General features: G+C 43.0%; 1 protein-coding gene across 5 annotated transcripts; it reads right to left on the bottom strand.

Annotated features, from left to right (window-relative positions):
- Window positions 1-226: 226 nt before the first annotated feature.
- On the bottom strand, window positions 227-26,148 carry LOC140201817 (phospholipid phosphatase 5-like). 5 transcript variants are annotated; one of them, XM_072266517.1, is made up of 9 exons: window positions 25,097-25,240; window positions 21,731-21,770; window positions 15,313-15,423; window positions 14,726-14,834; window positions 13,267-13,357; window positions 11,042-11,105; window positions 9,297-9,421; window positions 4,897-5,067; window positions 227-3,536 (listed from the first exon to the last, which is right to left on the bottom strand). In XM_072266517.1, exons 3-9 carry the CDS (start codon window positions 15,381-15,383, stop codon window positions 3,370-3,372), a joined length of 798 nt encoding a protein of 265 aa, XP_072122618.1. In that variant the 5' UTR covers window positions 15,384-15,423; window positions 21,731-21,770; window positions 25,097-25,240; the 3' UTR covers window positions 227-3,369. The 5 variants fall into 5 exon arrangements, with proteins under 5 accessions (XP_072122618.1, XP_072122621.1, XP_072122620.1 ...); XM_072266520.1 differs by lacking the exons at window positions 21,731-21,770; window positions 25,097-25,240 and adding an exon at window positions 26,099-26,148; XM_072266519.1 differs by lacking the exon at window positions 21,731-21,770 and having other exon boundaries at window positions 25,178-25,243.
- Between the last annotated feature and the right edge of the window lie 315 nt (window positions 26,149-26,463).

The following is a 26,463-nucleotide window of genomic DNA, read 5'->3' as shown; positions in this document are numbered from 1 at the left end:
CTCTCAAACAGATCCAGTGGATGCCATTGGCAGGGAAAGCAGTAAGATCTAAATTTGTTGGCCATGCTGCATGGTGGTGAGGTAGGGGGAAGGCTAGGAGAGTTAGAGTGAGAGAGGTTTCTACTGTAAGGGGAACAGACGGGCATATGTTGCCATAAATGCTAATGGTGTGTTGTTTTTCTGTGTCCAACATCATTCCATCTCTGAGCAGCACAGTCTGAAGGGGAAGATGACAGCCAATGGTCAGAGGTCACATCAGTACCAATGACATGGCTATACATAGGAAATGAGATGCTGCAACATAAATTTAGGCAGTTAGACTGTAAGATAAAGGAGCAGATTTAGGCCATTTGGTCCATCAATTCTGCTGTGCATTCAATTTGAAGAAAGATCTCAACCAGAAATGTCGACTGCCCATTTCATTCCACAGATTTTGCCTGACCCACTAAGGTTGCCCTGGTATTTTGTGTGTTATTATGCGAAGATTATGCTTTTCAAAATGCCTTGTTGCTAGAGGATTACTTTTGTCCCAACTTCAATTTTGGTTGTACAGGACAAACACATTCAACATCTAAGATATGGTTTATTAATGCCCAAACAAGAAATAAAGTTTTTTTTAAATATTGGTCTTAGTTTTATTAGACACAGTTATCCACAAGTTTAAGATTTCTTTGTTCAGACAGTATGATCAACACAAGACTAAAACTTTAGTCTCTCTTGCATTCACAGTTCAGGCAGTGAATTGATACATTCTGCATTCAGCTGAATTTCACATTCCAGAGCCATAGAACAGAAATCACCCAAACTGCACACACTGCTCTGTGCTTTCTTTCCCTCGAACTGAACTCTGACTTTTTAGCCTGTTACCGTGCCTGTTCAAAGCACTGGTCAGAAGCAATAAATTTATGTACAGTTACCTGCATTCTGACACTTGCCCAAATAGGTCCTGCACAAGGCACTATAGAACCACAAGTGGAGACAGCACAACTTACAAGGTCATTACTTTTCCTGAATTTAGATGGTGTTTCTATTCAGGTGGATTCTGGTGAAGAGGAATGAAGTCTGAGTCAGCCCAAAAGGCTAGAAAAACAACTTAAGTTACTGTGATGTTATCAGCTGTGGTTAAGACTTTGACTGTGTTATATTATTAAAGATGAAGTCTGTACAAAAGTGTGCCCTCTGAGCATTTAAAGTTTTGTTGGAAGTGCAAAGCAAATAATGATATTTGTACATTCAATTGCATTGAAACATCTCTGCAGTTGTAAAGGAGGTGAGGAGCCTTGCCACAGGTCTTGCTGGTGTATTTGTTTACACCCACCATAATTATTGAAGATGTGGTTTGAGAAAACATTTTCCAAACACCATCCTTCAGCGTATTGGACTGCTACACCAACTGAGTCAAAGGCTTTAGTGGTTTGTTAAAGCTGCCCAATCCTCACCAGCTCTGTGGAAGAGCAATTTAGCTGGTCCCTCGCCCCTGCCTGCTCCCCATAGTCACTGCAAATTCTTGCCTTTCAGAATCTTTCCAGATCTTTGAATGCCACAATTAAAACTGCCTCCTGCACTGCAAATGGCAGTGATTTCCAGACCCAAACCCAAGGATAAGGAGAATTTTTCCTCATATCTCTTTTGCCAATCATCTTCATTCCATGACTGGGTGGGTGGCAGGAGGTTTCTTTGATCAATGGCTATCACCTGTCAATAGCCATCTGTAAGTGGAATGTTAATATTCTGGTGAAGATCACATTTAAGAGCGTTTCTCCTCTCTGCACCTTTACCACCCACTCCCAAACCTTTATACCAAAAGGAGAATTCAAACAATACACAAAATTCTGCATTAAAAAGTTGAAACAACATAAATACAGTATAATAGTCACAGGTTTACCAGCACATTTGCTTTGCAATACAAAGCTGTATATGGAAGTACAATTTGCAAGGTTTTGCCCACATGGGGGGGGGGGGGGCGGGGGACAGATGGGATAATGCAGGGTGATAAGCAGCCTCAAGAACAATATCCAAATTCCCACAGGGAACAGACTGATTTTCAGTCCCTGCAAAACCGTGATCCTCATAATGAGCATTAATACATGTGTCAGTCTGGTCCCCTTTGATGACAAATTAACTGGTGTGATGCAAGGTAAACTAATTCGATTTGTGTCTCCAAGGTCAATAGTAGTTCTGCCATCCCCTCAACATCTGCTACAAATTAAATTAGTGCAAACAAAATGCAGGAAATCTTTTCAAATCCTGTCCACAGACTTGTAATGAAAGGGTGCAATTCCAAAGACTGGGAAATATTGGCTGACAAGTTTATATGTGATTATCAATAAAGTCTAGAATCAGTTTTGGAGCTTCAGTCAAACTGGACACAGGTCACTTAAACTGAGATTTGACATTAAATCCCACTAGATACAAATACCCTTCTCCAATTTCAGTTTTATGTGCCTCAATTGCACTTTAAAGTAAGCGAACAAACTATTTAGCAGCATAAAGGTCTGCCGTGTCAAAAAAAAACTGAAGTTATATCAAGGGCAAGAGATGTTGGTAACTCCATACCAATCCAAGAGGGCAGTTGCAGCCAGCGTTACTGGCAGTGGTTTGCTTGTCGAAGTGACAAAACAATTGGAAGAGAATGTCACTGCAACAGCACAAATGTGACTCTGCTGCACATGAAGCTCATGCACGGGCAGCTCGGCTGTTTTAACCTTTTATGATACCAAACCTGGAAATTCAGCCTTGTCCCAAAATTGTAGAAGACTGTATAGCTTCCCTTTTGACGAAAAAAAAAATTGCCTGAGAGGCAAGCACATTCTATAATATAGATTGTGACATGCCCTGCGCATTCAACAGTTTTACTGCGAAATTTACATCAACCACTTGGTTGATCATTGCTGAGTTTGGATAGGGCAGACTGATGCAACCATTTGTTCCCAGTGATTAATCACATCATACAAGTCAGTTCATTAAGAAATTATACCAAAAACGTTAGCACCTTTGGAAGGGGAGCTGTCTAAGATTTTAAAATGCATTTACTTATTACAACCATGTTGAACTATTGCCTTCACACCATCTATATCTTATTGGTGTATTTTTGGTTAAAAATAAAAAGGTTTATTTTAAAAATAAAAGGTTAATAAGATCAACCATTTTAACTCCATGAAGCAATAAAATTTGAAATGCTCTCATCTCTTGCTGGTCCATTTAATTCCCTTGTTTTGCACTTCTTTTTGGGGCTGTGTGTGCATGTGCACTATTACGGTGTTGCCAAAGGTCCCATCATGAATATGTGCAAATGTTGCCTAAAAGTAAATGGAAAGCAAGTGTACATGGCGGGGAATAAACTGGAGTAACCCTACTGCAGGCAGCTCACTATACATCCAGCTTGAAACCAGGGTTTGCAAGCTTGCGCTCTTGTGTGGCTGAGAGTTTGGTCTTTGAATAAGGTTTGTGGCATTCAGGGTCTGACAGACACGGATAGTGCTGACGGTAGCAGGTGTAGGCTAGAGTTAATCCGATCAGGGAGCCACACAGCACATCTGCAAGACAAAGAAGCACATTGATCATGGAGAACAAGAGGTTTCCCTGCATATAAATCCACTTTATCCAAAACAGGCTACTCCCAGAGTCATGGAGGAATACATCGCAGATGTATTGCTCCATGTATGGCCCTTCAGCCCAATGAGTCTATGCTGACCACAGTGTCCACCCAGCCCCCAGTCCCAAATTCCTGCATTCAGACCATCTCCCAATCCCGCCCCCTTCACATACCTATCCAAGTGCTTCTTAAATTATATTCTCATACCTACTTTCATCACTTCCCCTAGCATCTCATTCCATATACTTATCACCCTCTGGGTGAAAAAGCAGCCCCTCAGGCCTCCTTCAAGCTTTCCCCTCCTCACCCTATGCCCCCTCGTTTCAAACTCCCCTGCCCTGGGGAAGATTCTGCTCCAGATAGCCATGGTAGTCAGAAGACAGATGCACCACAAAGCAGTTTGCCCAGTCAACGCTCAGTCTCACTGATGTAGAGGAAGCCACATGGAGAGCTCCAAATGTAATAGACATTGTTGGGATCATAGATCAGCTGTCAGAACCGTGAGGAAAAACGAAGGCAGTCAGATTTTGGAAGGTACTGGGTATTAAGCATTTGACCAACAGCCTCCAACTGCAGAAGAGTCAAAAATCAGGGACGTACACAAGGCCAGAACTGGAACACTGAGCAGAGTTCTCGAGGACAGGTAAAGGACGATTCTGATATGGGTCTCTATTGGGGTTGAGTGTGGGGAGGGGGCAGGCAGAGGGGATTCATGATTGGGAAAAGGGGAAAGGAGCAGGAAGCACCAGAGAGGCATTCTTTAATGATCAATAAACCAAATGTTTGGAATCAAATTACCTTGGCCTGGTATCACAGGGCTGGGTTAGTCTGCAACCATCCCAATTCCGCCCATACCACTCCTTCTCTGCTACCTGTCCCACATTCCTCCCAGGGTGCTTCACCCTCACCATTCCTAACACATCCTCTGCTTCCACCAGATTTACCAACTCATTCTGTGCTCCACAATGACAAATACAGAACTATGCAAAAGTCTCGGCACCCTCACTAGCTATATATATATAGTGGCAAGAATGAATACAGTAAACAACAAATTTTGCATCACCTGTTTTATATATTTGCCTGAGCTTTATACATGGAGAGGGCAGGGTCAATTGACAATGAACACTTTTTCTTGACTTAGCTTACCGGACTCTGCCAGGAATTCTGTTCTATGTGCACTAGTCATTATTTGGGAAGTAGTTGATATGGTGGGAAGCATGGAGTTAAAGAAATTTAGAACAAGTTGTGAACAAAGTGAAAGGGTGGGTATAGTTGTTAAGGTACTGTGCCCATCTTCTCACCTTGCCAGTGGTGCTTGTAGTCGCAGACACGTGATAGGGCAACAACGGCTGCAACGTAGAGTGGCATTAGCATCACACACAGCCTCCATCCTTTTCCTCGTCCCCCTGACGCAAAGCAGTGGAGCTTTCCTCCCAAGTAGAAGGCAGTGAAACCAAGGCCAGCAAAAGCAACTGCAAGTATAATTAAAGAAGAAGATTCTGAAGCAATCCTGGCCCACTTCACAAGCATAGAATATAACGTCCACAGGAGTGTACTCAGGATTAATCATTATTAATGTGACCCATAATAATGGGTCAACAACACAGGACTATCAAATGTCAGAAAGCGAATCTGGGAATAGGTCAATAACAAGAGAAGCTAACACATTGTACCTTGTGTTGAGAAAGTCAGAAATATTCAAATTATGATCCCATTAATACAGTTTCATTCAAAGTTTTCTCCTTGCATGCAGATTTCTTTTAAGGTGGCTTTAGGTTTCTCAGAAACTCATTAAATATTGAAAATAGATCGAAATTCAAAAAATATTTCTTCTCTTAAAAGACATCATTATTCATTTATTCATAATATCTACTGATGATACTTAGGACCAAATACATAGCAACATGGGAAATCTATTGAGATCGAACATGAAATGATAGTCTAAGACTGCACACACTGACAGTCCACATAAAAGCCTCCAACTCCTGACAACACAGAGGAAAAATGAATGAATGAAAGGTGCTAACTTCAAGGAAGCAAATTCCAAGATGAGGTGAGTAGCTTCAGTTTTTACAAAACAGTATTCCCATCAATACTGAAATAAACGGAATTAGGCTGAAATTATGACAGCTTGGCATTTAGTGGGTACACAGCAGCCTCAAGGGAGCAGTAAAGGACCACAGTTAGTTCCTTCAGTTCAGAAATTGTCCTTGTACAAAGCAAACAATCGAGAGGTACTTCGATTCCTATGGCAACTCCTGCTTGTAGACACAAAGGAAGAGTAGCCTTTTAACTTTTAATCCTGTACTGCAACTCAAACAGATTATGGATGATTTAGAGTCACAGCTGTCCAGCACAGAAAGAGCCCACCACTTCCACGATAACAATTTTGTCTATCTTCACTAATTCCACTTACCTGCATGAAGACTATATACATTGCCTACTTAAGTCTGTTTAAATGCCTCTTAATTGTATGAAATTCCAGCACCTCCATTAGCGACATTTCAAATATTAACAACCACCAACTCTGCATTAGAAAACCTCTCCCTTCATAGAGAACAACACAGAAACAAGTGCTTCAGCCCATCCAGTCCGTAACAGACTGTTATTCTGCCTAGTCCATGATGAACTGTTATTCTACCTAGTCCCATTGACCTGCACCCAGACTATTGCCCTCCATACCTCTCCCATCCATGTACTTATCCAAACTTCTCTTAAATGTTGTGATCAAACCCACATCCACCACTTGCTCTGGCAGCTCATTCTACACTCGCATTATCCTCTGAGTGAAGAAGTTCCCTTAAGTATTTCACCATTCATCCTTGCTACTACCATGTCTACCCCCTGTCTTTCCTCATGAAGCCTATGTTTAGTCCAGGGGTTCCCAACCCAGGGTCCACAGACCCCTCAGTTAATGGTAGAGGTCCATAGCTTAAAAAAGGTTGGGAACCTCCGGTCTAATCCAATTTACTAACTAATCCTGAATGCCAAGCAACTGAACCTTCTTGACCAATCTCTCATGTGAAACCCTGTCAAAGGCCTTGCGAAAGTCCATGTAGACAACGTCCACTGCCTTGCGTTCATCAACTTTCCTGGTGCTTCCTTGAAACGAACTACCACGTACAAAGCCAAGCTGACTATCCCTAATCAGTCCCTGCCTATCCAAATATTTATCTATCCGGTTCCTTAGAACACCTTCCAATAACTACCCACTATTGCGATCAGAGCGAATCGCCAATAAGTTCCTGGCCTATTCTTAGAGCCTTTCTTAAACAACAGAACAACATTTGTTATCCTCGATCCCACCTACTATCATAACTTTGTTTCTTGCAACCATCTGCAATCTCTCTACAAATTTGCTCCTTTAAATCCTGCTGACTATTAGGTGTAGTTTAAAACTGTCCCATTAAGGTGGTCATCCCTTTCTTATTCCTCAATTCCTCCCATAAAGCCTCAGTAGATTAGCTCTCCAGTTGTCCTGTCTGAGCACTGCCAGGACATTTTCCCTGACTAGTAAAGCCAACCTTTCCCCCTTTAATCCTTCCTGATCTATCATGTCCAATTTCTTTAAAATTCCTTTCTCTCACCTTGAAACTATAATGTACCTGATGTGAGAAAGATTTTAACAATCTACCCTATCTATTGGGTGGCAGGTTGGAGATACATCTCTACCAAAGGAGGTGTAAGATGCCCCTTCCCTCCACTAGCCTGCAGGTCACCCTTCGGCTAGATGTAGCACCAGCTTAGCCCCCACCCCACCCCCACTGCCTGTCCCGTCCTGAGTCAGGGTCACATGAAGCCACGGGGGCAGGTGGTGGATGGTCGTATGATGAGCTGGTGCATATCACAAGTCTTGGTTATGCGACCACAGACGCCAGGCAGATAATCTCTGAGGAGTATTGATAATGGCTGGGGTCACCTGTCTTATAAAGTCACTGCCCAGAAGAAAGCAATGGCAAACCGCTGTTGTAGAAATATTTGCCAAGAACAGTCATAGTCATGGAAAGACCATGATCACCCATGGCACATAATGAATGAACAAACCCTATCTATGCCTCTCATTATCTATCAGGTCACTGGTCAACCTCCTTACTTGCTCCAAGGAAAACAAGATCGGCCTACACAATCTCTCCCCTTGACTAAAATCCATGCAACATCCTGATGAATCCCCAATGCACTTTCTGCAGTGCAACCACATCCTTCATAGTGTAGTGACCAGAACTGCACACAGCACTCCACAAGAGTGGCCTAAAGATTGCTTTGTAAAGTCCCAACTTTTATATTCTCCTCCTCTATGTATGAAGCCAAAAATGCTGTATACCTTCTTCACCACCTTGTCCACATGTTACCACTTCCAGGGAACTACGGTCTTGGCCACCTATGCCTCTGTGCATCAAAATTTGCTGGTGCCTACCATTTATTGAACATCTGCTACACTCAGCTGAGTTTCCATAATGATTCACCCACATTGTCAGGATTAAATTCCATCTGTCAGTGCTCTGCTCAACAGTCCACCTGAACTATATCCAGCTGTAAACTTACAACCATCCACAACACCAGTGCTGTGTTATCCACAAACTTACTAATCATATTTCCTGCATTCACATCCATTATTAACATACATCACAAACAGCAAAGGCCCCAGCATTAATCCCTGAGTACATCACTAGTCACAGACTTCCACCACTGCCCTCCACCCCTTTTCACCAGGCCAGTTTTTGGGCCCAATTAGGCAGTTTGCCTTAACCTTCAGTACCAGCCTACCAAAGTTCAAAGTACATTTTATTGTAAGTTTGCATACTTCATACAACTTTGAAATTCATCTCCTTACCAGCAGCCATAAAACAAAGAACCCATGCAGGATTTTGGTAAGGCATTTGACAACGTCCATAAAAACAACATCCACTACCCTGTCTTCAATCCCTTTTGTTACCTTCTCAGAAAAAAACTCAATCAAACTAGTGAATTGGGTATTCCCTATCAAGCCCCACACAGAACCATGCTATCTTTAATATCAGGATTCTCCTTACCCACCCACTCCCCCCCCCCCCCCACCATCCTACATTGAGCCATGACTCCCTTTCTAGGTGTATACAAAGCCCATCCCTGACAATTTTCTTCAACTTATCTCCCTACCATTGATGTGAAGCACAGCAACCTGCAACTACCTGCCTCATCCCTTCTGCCCTTCTTAGATACAGAAACATCATCAGCTTTCCTCCAGCCTTCTGCTACCTGGCAAATATCTCCATCAAGCCCCAGTAATCTTCTCCCTTTCTTTCCCCATTCCATTTCAAGATAGATTCGTCTGCACGTGGGGATTTATCCATCCTTACGCTGTCCAAAGCACCCAACACCTCCACCTTCTTAAAAATGATACTCTCCGAATTATCAACATATTCCTCCCCGAGCTCACTATCCTCCATATCCCTCCCTTTGAGGAACTGTGCAACAACTTATTTCCCAGTGTTTCAGTGACTGGAAAGTGACATCCAGTACATTCAGCATCATGAAATGCAGAAAAGATGAAGCACAGTTGCAGCAAGGGCATTATGGAAAATTTTAGCAGTGTCAAATGGTCTTAGTTGAACTTGAGCCTGAATGATGTTAATTTTAAGCACTGACCTACCACTGAAGAATGGCAAGTCCTATGTGGCTGTTTCTACAGGGGAACATGAATAGTACATGGTGACATACTTACATGAAGAATGGCCACTGGGGAAACTCTTCCTCCCCTCCAGTATTGCAGCAGGGTCGCCTGTGCACTGCATGTCCTCTGTCACCACTCCGTCCGGAAAACAACGATAGAAGTAATCTGGCCGAGGCCTGCAAGCAGTGAGCACCGGTCAATATAGCACCATTACCCAGTCTGCCATTCCTATCACAATACATTAGAGTCACATATGGATTTGGATGCCGGAAAGTAGTGAAAGGCACAAAATAAATCCAACAGAACATTCAAAAGAAGCTTCCTCGTCCACAGACCAATGAGAATGTAAACTTGCTACCATCAGGCACAGCCAAGATCAACAGCATTGAGATATTCTTCTCTGTTACCATTGGACTTCTGAACCAACCAAGGACCCAAGGTGAAGAATGGACTAAAGGGTGGGAGGTCAGGAGGGGAAACAGTGGGAAGATAGTGTGGCTGATCAGCAGATAGAGAGGTGGGAGAGGGGAAAAGGTACATGCTGACTGGGGCCAGATGGTTCAAGAAGAGAACAGAAAAAAAGGACAGAGATGGAGGTGGGGAGGGGAACCAGTGGGAGTTCTAATCCAATCACCTATTTCACATCCCCTTCCCAGTGGCCCTGCCACATTCTTGGACTTTTAATTCTACCTCTTTCAGTTTATTCCGTTACCGTAACTTCAGATTTTCTCTTTACCTTTCTTCATGAACATATTCATAAATATACAGGCTGTGCCAAAACAAAGGGATCTGCTATGCTTTTAGGAGGGCCAGCTGACAGCGGTACATTCCTCTGACACTGATGCTGTCACTTTCAGAATGTGAAACTTCAGAATTATTAAGGGGGAGAGGCTCGAGAAAATCATCAGGGATCCAGCAAAGGGCTAGAGTGAGGCACATATGTGAGTCCAAACATACCCTTCAAAAATAATGTCACACAAGGATGAATATAGTTTATTTACAAGAGGCACTGTACATATCTGCATACACTTCCAAAAATATACTTGATTATCTACCACAAGGTCTCTGCAAGTTGAAAGCAGTAGTGTCCGTGATGTTGTTAAAATCTAAGAACTGACTGGAAGAAAGGAGGCAAAAAGTAATGACATACAAGTTTGAGTCAGCAAGGTTATCAATGGCGTCCTTCAGAAATTCATTTTGGGACTTTAATAAATAATGAATTATTTGGCAAATAATTAAATCTTATTCTGGGAATCATTTGCCACTGGGTAAAAGTCAGAACCAGCTACAACACCCTTCAATGGAGACCAACAAAGGTAAAAATGATTTGCTGTAGCTGCATTCCAGCAGAATGTTAAGGTCTGTTGCTTTCCACATACCTGAGCCACTCTGAAAGTTTCAAGATGACAAAGTGAATTCAAAGCTGTCAAAACATGAGGATAGACCTACTGCCTAGGTGCCAGCCCTTCTAACAAGCTTAAACACAGATTTTCACAAAGGTTATTAGATCACCATTGACAGATGAATTAATACAATCATTGCATCTTCTGCTATGCTGGCTGTACCAGTTGGCACTTCAAGGAGTCTAACTAGACCACAGACTTTCTAGAATTTCCAAGTTTTCCGGCAGAACAGCCACATTGAAATTAAGGGGAAGAAAGTATCAACAGAACAGCAAGTATTTTTAATTTGATAATGTATCTGTCCAGAATTAATCATTGGAAGCTGACTTTTCTTTAAACTTAAATATTTTTGTTATTAGTTAATAGATTCCAGATGATCTGATCATTCCTTACCTTCCAATCACCAGTTTAACAGTGTTTGTGATCACTCCATTCAAAACCAGGCCCATAGATGCCGCTGCAAGTGAAATTCAGTGATTATTTTTGATAAGCAAAATTACAACAAGCTAAAATCTTTGCATGGAATAGTTTGCAAGATATGACAAATTCAAAAAAGCTACAAGCTTTTTCCACCCTGATACAGGGGCACAGAGGAGGGAATATTTTCCCTTCAAACACAAAGCTGCCTTGACTCTTAACAACATCTCCACCCAACTGACCCAAACTTAAGGCTAATTGTCTCCATAACACAGCAAGTGAGACAACTGTCCAAATCCACAGTCAGTCTCAACTGAAATATTTCAAGATCAAGAGCAAATCTATTGTATCCAATAGTTATAGACCAGTGAGTCTTACTTCAATGGTGGGCAAGTTGTTGGAGAGATCCTGAGAGGCAGGATTTATGAGCATTTGGAGAGACATAATCTGATTAGGGGTGGCTTTGTCAAGGGCAAGTCGTGCCTCACGAGCCTGATTGAACTCTTTGAGGATGTAACAAAACACATTGATGAAGGTAGAACAGTGGATGTACTCTATTTGGATTTCAGTAAGGCATTTGATAAGGCTGCCCATGCAAGGCTCATTCAGAAAGTAATGAGGCATGGGATCTAAGGGGACCTTGCTTTGTGGATCCAGAATTGGCTTGACCACAGAAAGCAAAGGGTGGCTGTAGATGGTTCATATTCTGCATGGAGGACGGTGACCAGTGGTGTTCTGCAGGGATCTGTCCTGGGAACCCTTCATCTTTGTGATTTTTATAAATGACCTGGATGAAGAAGTAGAAGGGTGGGTTAATAAGTATGCTGATGACACAAAAGCTGGGGTGCTGTGGATAGTCTGGAGGGTTGTCAAAGGTTACAGTGGGACATCAATAGGAGGCAGAACCGGGCTGTGAAGTGGTTCATTTCGGTAGGTCAAATTTGAAGGCAGAATATAATATTAATGATAAGATTCTTGGCAGTGTGGGGGATCAGCGAGATCTTAGGGTCCATGTCCATAGGACACTCAAAGCTGCTGCACAGGTTAACAGTGTTGTTAAGAAGGCATATGTTGGGATGGCCTTCATCAACTGTGGGATTGAGTTCAAGAGCAGTGAGACAATGTTAAAGCTATAGAAGACCTTGGTTAGACCCCACTTGAAATACTGTGTTCAGTTCTGGTCATCTCATTACAGGAAGGATGTGGATACTATAGAGAGAGTGCAGAGGAGATGTACAAGGATGTTGCCAGGATTGGAGAGCATGCCTTATGGGAATAGGTTGAGTGAACTTGGCCTTTTCTCCTTGGAGTGACGGAGGATGACAGGTGACCTGATAGAGGCGTATAAGATGATGAGAGGCATTGATTGTGTGGGTAACCAGAGGTTTTCTCCCCCAGGGCTGAATGGTTAACATGAAGGGGCATAGTTTTAAGGTGCTTGGAAGAAGGTACAAGGGAGATGTCAGAGAAAAGTTTTTCACACAGAGCGTGGCGGGTGCGTGGAACGCACTACCAATTACAATGGTAGAGGCAGATACAACAGGGTCTTTTAAGAGTCTCTTAGATAGGTACATGGAGCTTAGAAAAATAGAGGGCTATGCAGTAGGGAAATTCTAGGCAGTTTCTAGAGGAGGTTACACGGTTGGCACAACATTGTGGACCGAAGGGCCTGAAATGTGCTGTGGATTTCTAGGTTCTATGTTCCAAGTGTCAGTTTATAATTGAGCAGATCAGCAAAATCACTCAAGGTACTCAAGCCGACTGGACCACTTGAACATTACAAATACACTGAGGAGTAATGGATGAATAAAAATGATTTTTATCTTTAGCCATGGTACTACCTGACCTGGAAGTACACTGGCCAAATGTAATGTTGCTGTAAAAACCCTGGCCAAAATCAGGCCGAAGAAGGTCGCATTACCTAAGCTATACTGATGGTGACTCAAACTGACAAAGAGGCATCTTCCAAACGTTAATAAAACAGAAAAAACCATCCACATATTTGTTATCTATACAAAACTGTCCGATTCATTCTCCCTAAATAACCACAATGATACTTCAAAAACAAGATGACCTGTAAAGTATCTTGGATGCTCTGATGAGGTTAATTTGAGATGCAGTTCACACCACAGTTTTCAATAAGATTATTCTTTGACAAAATGTTGACAATATGCAAGACTGAAGCAAATGGTATTCCTCACCCAAAAAGCCTTCCTTCACGTCGCCACCTTCTGTTCTATTCAGCACCTTCATCAGGAGTATTGCCATCAATGGTGTCAAGAAGGAAATGGCCTGTGCAAGGATGAATGATAAATGTTGTCAGTCATTTTATAAGATGGACAAATATGAAGTGAAAACTACACATGAAAATGATTTTAATGTGACCAACAGACTTAACTTGCAATTTGTGGAAACAGCAGATTCTGCAACATTAAAGTTTGCTGACATTGGTCATTCAATACCAAGTGCTACCCGTCCCCCCCATGATCCAGATGCTCATCTGGCTAAGAGAAGGAAACACAGAGCAGTGGGTGGGCCAAGCTAGTGTCTGCTCAACAGCAGGGAAGATGGTGGGCATGATAAATTGTCTGCAGACATTCCAGACAGTCAGCCTGCCCTGCCAGTGAGAGGCAGGTGGCAGGTCAGTACAGCATGCTCCATATTTGGCTGTGTCCACCACCCTTGTACCAGTCTAGGTGTGGAGAGGGAACAGAGCAATCCCTACTAGGCTACCAATGCCAAAAGCCACCACATTCACTGTCTGATTCCCTACTGAGGAATGATATTTGACAGTTGGGGCAAGGTTCCCAATTGAAATCCCAAGTCAACATCATTAACAGCTAATAAAATAGTTTTAAATGTCTAAAAAAAATTTAAATATTTTAAGCTACACCCATCCTCCAGAAACAAATATTGTTTACTTTTTAATGTTTCCTCTTCTTCTATTCCTCACCCTGGCCTCTTACCTCCTTTCCTCACCTGCCTATCACTTCTCCCATCATTCTCCTCCTATGGTCTTCTCCTCTCCAGTCAGATTCCCTCTTCTCCAGTCCTTTACCTTTCCTATCCACTTGGCTTCATCTATCACGCTCTCACTATTCCTCCTACGCTTCCCCACCACCACCTTTTCACGCTGGCATCTTCCCCCTTCCTTTCCAGTTCAGTGCTGAAGAAGGGTCTTGGCTCGAAATGTGTATTCATTCCCATAGATGCTGCCTGATCTGCTGAGTTCCTCAAGCACTTTGCACCTGTGTTGATAACGTTTACTGACTTTTGCAAACTACTGCTATTAAGAAAAACTTTTGCTGAAATGTTTTAAGGATCATCCTGCGCTCCAAGCAGGATATAGCAGTAAGGTTTTTAAATGACAGTCAACATCATCCGCTGGCTGATGGATGAAGCTACTGTCTGAATAGAAATGTATAGACCAGAATAACAGATTCATCCCAGACTCTGTTGAAATACCTAGTGTGAGCCAAGGCAAGGTTTGGAAGCATTAGAAGTAGACTGAACATCCCTGGGCTAGGAAAACCATCCAGAATGGCACAGCTTATACTAATCTAGGTTGTTCAGCTAGCTGCCCAATAACTGCTATATGCCATTAACTACCAAAGGTCTTATCAGTAGACTGCACAAAGAACTCTGTAATCTTCTACATACAAACATGTGCCAAGTAGGAACTGTGTCCCTCTCACTCCGAGGGTGTTTGTACAGCCACATCTCCTCTGGATGGATAATTCGGTGGAATGGAGTCATTGTCTCAGAAATCCTACAGAATAAAAGAAGCATGTCAGATGAAGACTGAAGAAACTTTCATCCAATGTTGCCAGGCATCATATTTATTCAATATATCATTTACATAAAGAGCTTAGTAACTATGAAACACTAGTTAAAACCGATACACTCAAGGCGAAGAACCTGGTACTGGGGAATGCCACAGCCAATGGCAATAAACAATCTCTTTCAGGTTAGGTATTGGATCAATTTATGAAAGAGAATCTTCCCTCTGCATTACCCAACAATGGCCCCTAGCTTCAAGATAGCACAAAGTTTAACCCTGGCTATACCACTGAAATTCCTCTTCACTACTTCCTCCCTTTCCCTACTGATCTGTTAATTCTCAGGATTTCCCTAGTAATCATTTTGGAATGACCTGTCACAAATTATTACACTGGGCAACAAGCCAACTGTGCTCAGAGTTAACACTAGGTAAAAGGACTCAAAATAAGTTTACTTCATTCACTCACAGGAATATCCCAAACAGGAACAATCTTAGTGCAAGCTCACAGACCAGACTCGCTATCCCACTCTTCCTCATGTTGTCCTGAGTGTTATTGGTCCGCTACTTCAGTGCCAATCTGTTTGGAAAGAACACACACTATTATTCGTTTGCAATAATTTAGCAGTTTCAATTATGAGAACTCTTGTGTTTTCATTCCCACTTATCCCCCGTATCATCTCGTCTGCACCTTGTACCAATCAATGTCAAGGGAATAAACAATACTTCTACTCGTTGGCCTGATAAACCAAACCCAGGTTTGAATTAATACTTCCTTTATGCTAATTTTAAATAATAGTGATGGGAACTCATGCTGTATAAGTGTGCAAAAGTGATTCAGTGCATTAACCTTCGGATTAACAGTTTGTCACCTTGACATCTACCTGCAAGTGGACAACTACCATAGTGGAGACATCTTATATTACAAATGGAGTCATAAGACACAGTAATGGGTCCTTTGAACCACCGTGTCCATGCCGAGCAATGCTCTTATTCATACTCATCTCGTAACTGTGTCCATTGCTTTCCCTGTCTTGGCATTTTAAATGCTTGTCTAGGTGCTTCTTAAATGTTGTGAGAGCACCTCCCTCCACCATCTAACACAGCATGTACTTGATTCTGACCATTGCCTGAATGAAAAAGTTTGCCTTTCAAATCCCTTACCTTGCACTTAAAGCCCTCTTGTTTTAGACACTCCCTACCACTCTCAATAAATCAATGAAAAGCTACACAGAGTCTGACAACCAATATACAAAAGGACAAACTGTGCAAATGTTTTTTAAAAATGCTGAGATTGAGTCGCAGAGTCCTTGAAAGTAAGTCTGTAGGTTGTGGAACCAGTTCAGACTTAAGGTGAGTAAAGTTATCTGCGCAGATTCAGAAGTCTGATAGTTGAAGGGAACTAGTTTTTCTTGAACTTAGTGGTGTGTGAGCCAAGGCTCCTGTCGCACCCGCCTAATGGCAGCAGCGAGGAGAGAATAGCTTGGATGGTGGGGGTCCTTGAAGATGGATGTTACATTCTTGTGGTGGTGCTCCTTGTAGATGTACTCAGAGGCGGGGAGGACTTTGCCTGTGATGAACTGGGCTGTCCCTGTAATATCAAGTCTTGGAGATATTGATGTGGATAGTGAACAGCTGGAGCCCTGACATCAACCCTGCAGCACAACACAAGGCACAGCCTCCCAACCCAGAGGTCCTCCAGTATCTTGTCTTGCCCCTATTCCTACTCTCATCTCTGCCCCCCCCCCCTTACCATGTCTGGATTACATGTCTCGAGTCACAACTTGGTTGAATCATGCCTGAGCCTTGTGGAATTACTTTGCAAGCAACCCAGTTGGTTCAGAGCCATTTGAGATAGTCAGTAAGTGTCGCCCTAAAATATGAGGTGAGGAACTAATGGCACTTGCAAATGATTTGTTGGCACACAACACGCAGTGCCACCCAATTCTTTCAACCTCACCCAAGATAAAGAAAGACAAATAATTATTATCTTTATTGCCAAATGAAGCAGCAAATGAGTTTTTACAACCCGACAGCAGTGAGATGTTTGCACAGGAAACGTCGCACACCAGCTCAGCACCAGCGACATGGTTGCAAGAACATGTAACGTTGGATGATATATTTTGAAATCCTCACAAATCGGGTGTGCACATCAGTATGTGGATGGTAAATGGCAACAATAACAATAGCATTTAGAAATGCTCTTATTTTTCATTTTCTTTTTAAAAAGTAAACTGATTTTCTTTACAAGTTTTCAAAAATGCTGTGATATTTTTTATTAATAGTAAAACAATGAATACATATCAGCAACAGGACTCATCCTTTTCCCTTAACATAAAAAGTCCACAATTATCATTACTAATTCATTAATCAATGATAATCTCTATGCAAAATTACCACGGGATGTTGGAGAATATTCCTTTAGAAGATCATCGCCAATTTGGGCACATGCTCTCAAAAAGGTTCGCTACCCCTGTCCTAGACAGTGATGCTCAAATTCCTTAAATAAAACAAGTTGAAAAAGATGGACGCAGGAGTAGCCCATAAAGCTGCTTCAGCCTTGGCCAGTTATCGCAACTCCCACCTTCCCATAGCCATAGGATTTTGTGCAAACACAATTTTTCTTTGTCATTAACTACACTTTCTAGCATTAATATATTTCGTTTCGGTGCTTTTGTGCTTGATATTTATTATCATCTATGTTGTTTACTGTGTGAGCTTCACCTGAGAGAGGAATGTCACTGCACCCCGCTACATATGACAATAAATTAATCTGAATCCTTACCCCTTGTGTCTTTCAATGTCTAATTAAAGGCTTCAGCTCGAATTTCAAAATCCAGTTGAGGGCCGGCAGGTGGCACAACGACATCAGCGCTGGACCCAGGAGCGGAGGTTCCCGGGTTCGAAACCAGTCGGGTCCGCTCCCAAGTTAGCTTTCCATCCGTGCCGGGTTGAGTGTCGAGATCGCAACTCAACATCATAAAAAATGAAGGGAAAATACTGCGAAAATGTCTGTGTGAGGAGTGGCGCGCCACACAGTCTTTCTCGCGCTCCGCGCCTTGTAAAAGCCATGAAAAAGACATCATCACAGACGCACACACAGACACACACGCACAGACTCGCACGCACACAGGCAGGCAGAGATATTTTTCAAAAATCCAATTGTTTACTGTGATTGAGCTAAAATACGTTCCTTAAGGTTGTTATAGCTGGGGGCGGTAATGGGGACAAGCTCCCATCAGCTATTAAATGCTCCCAATGGTGTGCGTCTCAAACAGCCTCTGACAATCACGTCCAGCTCCTGGAGTTCACACTTGGCTTAGCTACTAAGCCCAGCAGAACCATTCCTACTGACAGAAGGGGCAAAGGTGGGTTACTGGTGCCCTAAAACCAGTGGCTTCAGGCAAATGGAGGCCTGTCAGCCATGGTGGGCAGCTCATCCAGGAGAAGGAAAACTCGAACGTCCACTGCCTTGTGGCTATACCCACTCATGGGGATTGCTTCAGGAGGAAAGCCCCAGGGAAAACTCTGGATGTGGAGTCCCTAAGGCCCTATGTTGAGTTCAATGCTGGCTGGCAACTCCTGCAACGCTGCTGGTACTAAACCGTATCGGTCTCTGCCATTCCTTTGGGCTTATCAGGTGCATGGAGCGGGGGAAGCTTGCTACACAGGCAACCGCTTACTCTCCATGTCACATCCAGACAGCTAAGATCCAACACTCATGGTCAACCCTTACTGATGCAGGCTTTACTCACTTCCTAACTAGGATAAAGAATTTTCTTCAGTAACCCTACAACAATTCCTTTGTTGACCTTGAACCCCTCAATCAGGTGAGCTTTCAATCTTCCATAAACAATGGGGTACATGCTAGTCTTATCAAGAGTTTAACCTGCCAGTCTTAGCTAGGGGTTTAAATGTTCAATCGCAAGGTGAAAAAGAATCATGGAACAGAACGAGTTGTTAATGAAATAGAAGACCAAACTTACACCACTGTATTACTTCCAAAGGAACAGCTTCCAATTCTGACAACAATCACTGAGCAAACTGGGTCAGTCAGCTGCTCTAAAATACAAATATCACAATAAACAACAGCCAAAATCTGATCCAGCTAAACTCTTGACTCTCACAGTATCAGAAAGCATGGAAAGAAGTCACTATGAATTATGCTCCTGAAAAACATGGCTTATTACTCTCTTCCTCTGTTCTTTGCTCAGAACCATGCGACTAAGAATTCTTTTTTGAAGATTATGAAATAATCTCCATCACACCCTTTCAGATTGTAATCTTTAGAACACAACTTGCTACCAAACAGGTTTTTTCAATTCTTCTGCTTCCTTTGGTAAATACAGTGGATTCTGATTAATTGGCCCATCGCGAATTGGAGTAGCCACTTATTTGGGACAACGGCAGCGTGACGCTATTAGAGCTCAAGGTCTCGGAGTTTGGAGTTCACCTATAAGGAGTCTATACATCCTCCCTATCAAATGCGTGGGTTTTCTCCGGGTGCACCAGCTTCCTCCCACAGTCCAAAGACGTGCTGGTTAGTAGGTTATTTGCTCATTGTAAATTGTCCCATGATTAGTCTAGGGCTAATTGGGGGTTGCTGGGCGGCATGGCTTGAAGGATCTATTCCGCGCAGTATCTCAACAAACAAATAAATAGACCCTTAAAGGACAAAAACTAACAGGAATTCCTTTTGTTTATTTGGGACATTGGTCCTTACTAGCATCAATTGTGCACACTCATGTACCTGTTAGAGGCTACACTGTGCTTAGAGCTCTTTTTAAATACCGTCAGTTGTCTATGTCTGTATTCAAGCAGTGCTTTTGTCACTGATGATTGGTGAGACATAAACAGCATGACAATTCCAAACTGTTTTGTTCGCTGCAGTTTCAAGCATTCAGGCTTGGAGATGCCAGAAACAATCAAGAGTGAAAATAAAATGATTTCACTACTTCAACAAGTTGGGAACTACGAAGAATTTGAGGGTATCAATAATCATCTAGAATGTTGCAATAAACATGAAGATTTGGAGGATGCAATTGTCGATAGTACTGTATGAAGGCAGTCCATTATCACACATCAGTCGGTGTCTGTGCTAAATTTGTTCATTGAGTACACTGGATGAATTCCTGCATCAATAACCATTAGGAACTAATACACCATTTTATAGTACTGTAGTACTACTAGCAATGTTCTAATCTGTTCTGCATTTCATTTAAACACAAAATTTATCAGTCAGTTTGTCTTTTTTTTTAAATATCTTTTGAACTATTTTCATGAAACTTTGTCTAATTGGTACAGCTGCTTAATTGGGCCAAAATATACTAGTTCCAATGTGTCCCAATTAACTAGAATCCACTGTAGTTTAAACTTCTGCCCTAACTTCTGTTAAAATATTGGATCCCTCTTTCTGAAGATCGATATCAGCCCCAGTGCCCTTTTTATAGAAGTACAGGTAATTGGCACAAAAATTATTTCTTGCAGGCCACCATCTCTCAACAGCAGGCACTGTTCAGCAATAACATGTATCACAAGCCTTGAACTGAGCAAAAACTGCCAAGGCACTTCATAAAGTTGCCTAACAAAATCTGAAACAGATCTACTTAAAATTAGAGTAGACAAACCAGGGATAAGCTTGTGGCCGAAACCATGAATGGCCCAAGGACGGGATTCAGAGCTCAGAATCTAACCAGCCTAAGGCAGAATTACCTCTGGAATAATTCTAAAAGGAAAAGGATGGTGGAAAATGGGTTTTGACACAAGCAAGGTTTGAATAACCAAACCTTTACAGACCAGGACTAGGAAGGAGAGCCAGGGGTGTATTAGAAGTTTAAAAAAAGAGGATGCAACCCAATACAAGCTACGGCATAGCAGAGTTGCACAAAGCTGCAGATGTAACAATAAGCTGCAATGCTGCGGAAAAATCCTCCAAGGCTCATCTTGGAGTCAACTGAAGGAACAGCTGTGATCTTCACAACATTTAATTGGAGGAGAACTCTGTTAAAACAGTGTTGAATCTCAGGCAATTTAAAGATGACGGAACAGCCACTAGCTGGCAGTTTAGGTGCCACACAGGTAGAAATTGACATATGTGATCAATACAAGAACAAAATGAAAAAGAAATCTAATAATTATTTGCAATGCTTCATATCATTTTAATAGAAATTCTTAATCAATTAACAGAGAGTGGTCGGTGCATGGAAGGTGCTGCTGGGGATAGTGGTAGTGGCAGATACATTAGGGGTATGTAAGAGACTCTTAGATAGGCACAAAGATGAAGGAAGTGTGGAAAGTTACTTGGAAAGGAAGATTGACCATAGAGTAGGTTATCCTACATCCATCTTAGATTCAAGATGGCGCCAAGCTGCGAACTCCATTGAGTCATGACTCAGATTTAGTTGCTTCTTTCAAATTGCTTTTTAGGTTCATAAGGATGGCTTTGGGGACAGAGAAGTGAGTTAGAGATCAGGTCAGGGTTTAGGGACAGGGATGTGGGGAAATTAGTTTAGGCCAGAGTCGAAGTTTCCGCTCCGCGTTCAAAGGCCAACAACGCGGATGTGGGACATCTGTGGTCAGGTGGCAGGCAGACAGAGAGCCCCTGACCAGGTAAGTGAGTTCCAGAGTCGGAGCTCCATGTGGGCAGGAGGAATTATCCCCTGGGTCGCTAATCAGTGAGGCCCGAGTTTGAGGCCCCGTCATTCCCTCTCCCTTTTGGCAAATACAGTGGATTTAGCTTCAGTCGCATAACGCTTGCATAGCCGGTTACACACGGTGGTTAGGGCGAATAGTTTTGAAATAGCATAAGTTGCATGTGTTTTTGTTCAAAAAGCAATGATAGTTGGTGAAAAATAAGCTGCAAGACAATTCAGAACTGTTTTACTCACTGCGGTTTCAAGCATTCAGGCTTGGACATGCCTGAGACATCTGAAGGTGAAAATGAAACAATTTCACTACTTTGGCAATTAAGGAACTACAAGAAATTTGAAGGTATCAACAATCATCTTGAACGTTACAATGAAGATGAAGATTTGGAGGATGCAATCGTCAATATCATTGTATGAAGGCAGTCCATTATCTGTGCAGAATTTGTTCACTTACAGTGAATCAAAAGCACAGCAGAGTACACTGGATGAATTCCTCTGTTGATAACTGTTAGGAACTAATACGCAGTTTTATACTATTGTAGTAGTATTGGTAGTGTTCAAATTTGATTTATTGAGATTCAGCATGGAACAAACCCTTCAAGCTGTGTCACTCAGCTATCCCCCAATTTAATCACTGGACGGTTTTACATTGACCAGTGAAGAGAAGGGGGGCGGTGGGTGAGGAAGAGAGGGGGTGGGTGGGAGAGAGATGGGGGTGATAGAGGAGAGGCGGCAGAGAATAGTTGATAGAGGGAGAGACAGGAGAGTCCGACAGGGGAGAGAGAGTGTTGGAAAGAGGGTAGAGAGGGAGAGAAACGTGAGAGGCAGGAGATGAGAGAGGTTGGACAGGGAGGGAGAGAGAGGTGGAAAACAGAGGGGGGAGAGAGGGGTGAGAGACAAAGAGTGGGTGAGAGACAGAGAGGGGAGGGGAAGAGAGTGGTGAGAGAGGAGGAGATAGTGAGAGGGGAAGTGGGACAGGGAGAGATGGCCGGTAAGAAAGAGGAGGGGGAGTGTTTGGGGTATGGGGTAGAGTCGGGGGAGAGGGAATCTCCAAGAATCCACTGGGGAATTCAAAACCAGAGTCTATGTCTGCTGAAGGCTGGAGTCCTGCCTTGAGGTTAAGGGACTGTGTGTGCGCGCGCATCGGTGAGAAGTTAGAATGGAGCTCGTTTTCTGTTGGTGTTTTATTGTTCTGCCGAGCATTGTGGGCACGCTACGTTGGCACCATAGTGTGTAGTGATACTTGCAGGCTGCCCCCAACACATCCTTGGGTGTGTTGGTTGTTGCACACACCTTTCACAGTATGTTTCAAGGCACACATTTTTAATTAAATTTGATTCTTGAATCTTAAAAGGTCGACTCAACATTGTGGGCCGTAGGAAATATACTATGCTGCACTGTTTGTTCTATGCTGTATGTTAATTACTAAGATTACACTTTATTAATAAAAAGCTATCTTGTACAAAAGCAATAAAGATCACAAAGAATGTGTGGAGGGGACAGGCCAACGTTCCACAGACAGAAGATGACAGGATGAACTAGACCACATGTTAAAAGCAGAGACGTGCATGCTTCAAGGGTAAATCTAACCAGTATCCAGCACCGAGAAAGACAAAGGACTGTGGGCGAGAACGCAGGTAGTGGGATTACATCATATCAGATGAAACAAGAATGATAGCAGTCAAACAGCCACTCCGTCATTTGATCAGATATTGGCCTCTCCACCATGTTCCTGTTCTTTGCCTCGAATCCCTTCTGATTTAAATGTCTGACATTCTCCATCTTTAATTACATCGCCACAGGTCTACTGGGTTATGAATTCCAAAGATTTGCAAATTTTATCTTAAGGCTTGTTTTGAAATCATGCTGCTGGTTTCTAAATAGCCCCTCAAAGGAACATACCCTCAGCATCCATCTGTTAATCCCTCAGAGTCTTGTGTTTCATACAAGATCACTTATTTTTCCAAACTATACCCATTCAACTTACCCCAACTTTCTTCATCCATCAACCCCTTCATTGCAGGAATCTACCTAACGAATCTGCTCAGCAAATATTTGTTGCTGTGGTTCTGTCGAGTCAGACTCCTCGTGACCTCATGGACCATAGGGTCCATAGGGTTTTCATGGCAAGAATCGGAAGCAGATTGCCAGGCATTTCTTCCCCGCAGATACTGCTGCTGCCCAGGTTGGGACCTGGCTGGGTTTGAACTCAGAACCATCTGCCTGGAAGTCCAGCACTGATGCCACGACACCATCAGAAAATATATCATTCCTTTAATATGAAGACCAACACTTTTGCACAGTACTAAAGTACAGACTCCCCACATTGGGTACAGGTCTGGTCACCAATCCACAGGAAAGAGATCAATAAGATTGAACGAGTACAGAGAAAATCTACATGGATGTTTCTGGACTTGAGGACCTGAATTTATAGGGCAAGGATGAATAGGTTAGATGTGGGAGAATGAAGGGAGCACAGGAGAATAAAGGGAGATTTGATGGAGCTACACAAAATTATGAAGGGAGTAGATAGTGTAAATGCAAACAGGCTTTGTCCACTGAGGCTGGGTGAGACTAGAACTAGAAGTTATAGGTTAAGGGTAAAAAGTGAAATAGATAAGGAGAAATTGAGAGGGAATTGCTTCACTCAGAGAGTGATGCAAACATGAAACAAGCTGCCAGCGGAAGCGGTGATTGCGGGTTCAATTTCAACATGAAAGACAAATCTGGATAAATACATGGATGGGGAGGGAACGGAGGGCCAAGGTCCAGGTGAGAGTCGATCGGACTGGGCAGAACAACAGTTCAGCATGGACTAGGTGGGTCAAAGGGCCTCTTTCTGTGCTGTAGTACAACTCTATGCCATTCAACACGTCCGCATATTTTATACTCTAAATTCCTTGCAATAAAGGCTTCTATTCCCAATTAACAACAAATTGTCCAATTCACTCTTAATCTGGCACAAAACAACCGCTGGCCACAGGACAACACGTCTTCCTTTCTGTAAATCAGGTTCAGATTTGCTTATTGTCATATACACCACAGCACAATGAAATCCTGTGCTGGTGGGAAGTTCTCAGAGTAAACATGACAATAATAAATACACAGAGTGTGTTAGGTGCCTAGAATCACTGTCAGGGTTGGTAATGCAGGCATTTCACAGGAATTAGTTTAGTTGGGCGTATAATGGTTAGTTTAATTGGCCTGCCACATTATCGCGCGCTGAAGGGCCTGTTTCCGGGCTGTACTATTTTCTAACATGTGTACAAACAGCAAAATGCTGCAAATATTGCAGTACAATCTGAAGTAGTGTACAAAAAGAAACGCTAACGTGACAATAGAGGACCAACACACCCGGTCAATGGTGAGAGGGAGGTCCCGTACCACCTGCTGTCTGTGTCCACTACAGTCCTGCGCATTACCTGCATTTGCAGGAGAGGATGATGAATGCTGGAAAATAACTCATTGCATATGAAGGTAGGAAGTGGCTTGACGACCCCCAAGCCCGACCCGGCCCATCCTTTCCTCACCTGTCCTACCCATCCTTGCTCGCCGTATCACCTCGCATTCGCCCTTACCGCCCCCGCACCCAGAACGAACTCGTACATTTTAACGTCCGTTTTCCTGTGCGCTGCCATCGGAGCGCCCACCTTCGGTTCCAGGCTCCCGAACCTCAGCCGCACTCACCCCGCCGCCGCTGCAGCCGCTCTCCGTCTCCATACACAAGCGCAGGTCACCTGGAAACCAATGACGTGGCGGGCAAGAAGGAGGCAGAGTCACGGGTCCTCCGCAGACAGCGACCCCTCCCAGTCAAAGGGCGCGGCGCAGCACCTTCAGAACTGAGACCTGCTTTTCCAGACTCGGCTAGGTCTCAGTGGTGTGAGTCCCAACCGGTGTTAAAACGTTGCTTAAAACCTGTGTCTCTTATCAAGCTGCCGGTCATCTACTCTAAATGCTCCTCCTGTGAACTGGGGATAAGCAATTAGGGGATATTTGACCGCATTAAAGGCAGTTTATCATTGCAAGCAGACAAACCCATGTTTCCATTGATGTACATAGAACAGTACAGCGCAGGAGTAGGCCATTCGGCCCACACTGTTATGCCTAGCCAGCTAAAAGGTATATAAAAAACCCCAAAACTAATCCCTCCTACCCACACAATGTCCATATCCCTCCATCTTCTTCATATCCATATGCCTATCTAAACGTCTCTTAAAAGCTGCTAATATATTTGCCTCTATCATCACTCTCTGAGTAAAAAACTTACCCCTCATATCCCATTTGAACCTGCCCGTCTCACTTTCAATGCATGCCCTCTGGTATTAGGCATTTCTACCTCGGGAAAAAGATACTCCCTGTCTACTCCATCTACGCCTCTCATAGTCTTATAAGCCTCTATCAGATCTCCCCTCACCCTCCACCGCTCCACAGAAAACAACCCAGGTTTGTCCAGCCTCTCCTGATAGGGCATGCCCTCTGAACCAGGCAGCTCAACCAGGGAGCCGCTTCTTTACATATAACCGATCAATTGAAGATAAGAGAGCAGAACGCTGGCCAAAGTACCCTGGACCCCCATTCCCCAGGACACGCCCTCTTCTCCATCGTTACCGTCAGGAAGGAGGTACAGGAGGCTGAAGGCACACACTCAGCGATTCAGGAACAGCTTCGTCCCCTCTGCCACCTGATTGCTAAATGGACATTGAACCCACGAACGCTTCCTCACGGTTTATTATTTCCTGTTTTTACACCACTACTTTTAATTTAACAAGTTAATATACATACTGTATATATAGTTACTGTAATTATTTTTTCTATGTATCGCATTCTACCGCTGCCGCTGTTAACAAATTTCACGACATACGCTGATGATTAAATCCGATTCTGAGATAAGCGATAATGAATCATTATATTTATGTGGTTTTTAACATTGCAGAACATTCCACCTCACAGAAGCAGAATCAGATAAAGTATTC

The sequence above is a fragment of the Mobula birostris genome, chromosome 8 (assembly GCF_030028105.1).
Source record: "Mobula birostris isolate sMobBir1 chromosome 8, sMobBir1.hap1, whole genome shotgun sequence".
NCBI classification, from domain to species: Eukaryota; Metazoa; Chordata; class Chondrichthyes; order Myliobatiformes; family Myliobatidae; genus Mobula; species Mobula birostris.
Note: the sequence above shows the minus strand (reverse complement) of the source record. Positions and strands in the feature narration are given on the sequence as shown.

What these genes read in the sequence shown, in the direction of transcription:
- LOC140201817 (XM_072266520.1), bottom strand. Translation starts at nt 15,383, where the DNA reads ATGAGGAAGAGTGGGATAGCGAGTCTGGTCTGTGAGCTTGCACTAAGA. An exon ending in GTTAAACTGGTGATTGGAAG is followed by an intron (nt 9,422 to 11,041) that starts GTAAGGAATGAT and finishes CACTGCTTGCAG; the next exon opens with GCCTCGGCCAGATTACTTCT. An exon ending in CTACAAGCACCACTGGCAAG is followed by an intron (nt 3,537 to 4,896) that starts GTGAGAAGATGG and finishes TTTGTCTTGCAG; the next exon opens with ATGTGCTGTGTGGCTCCCTG.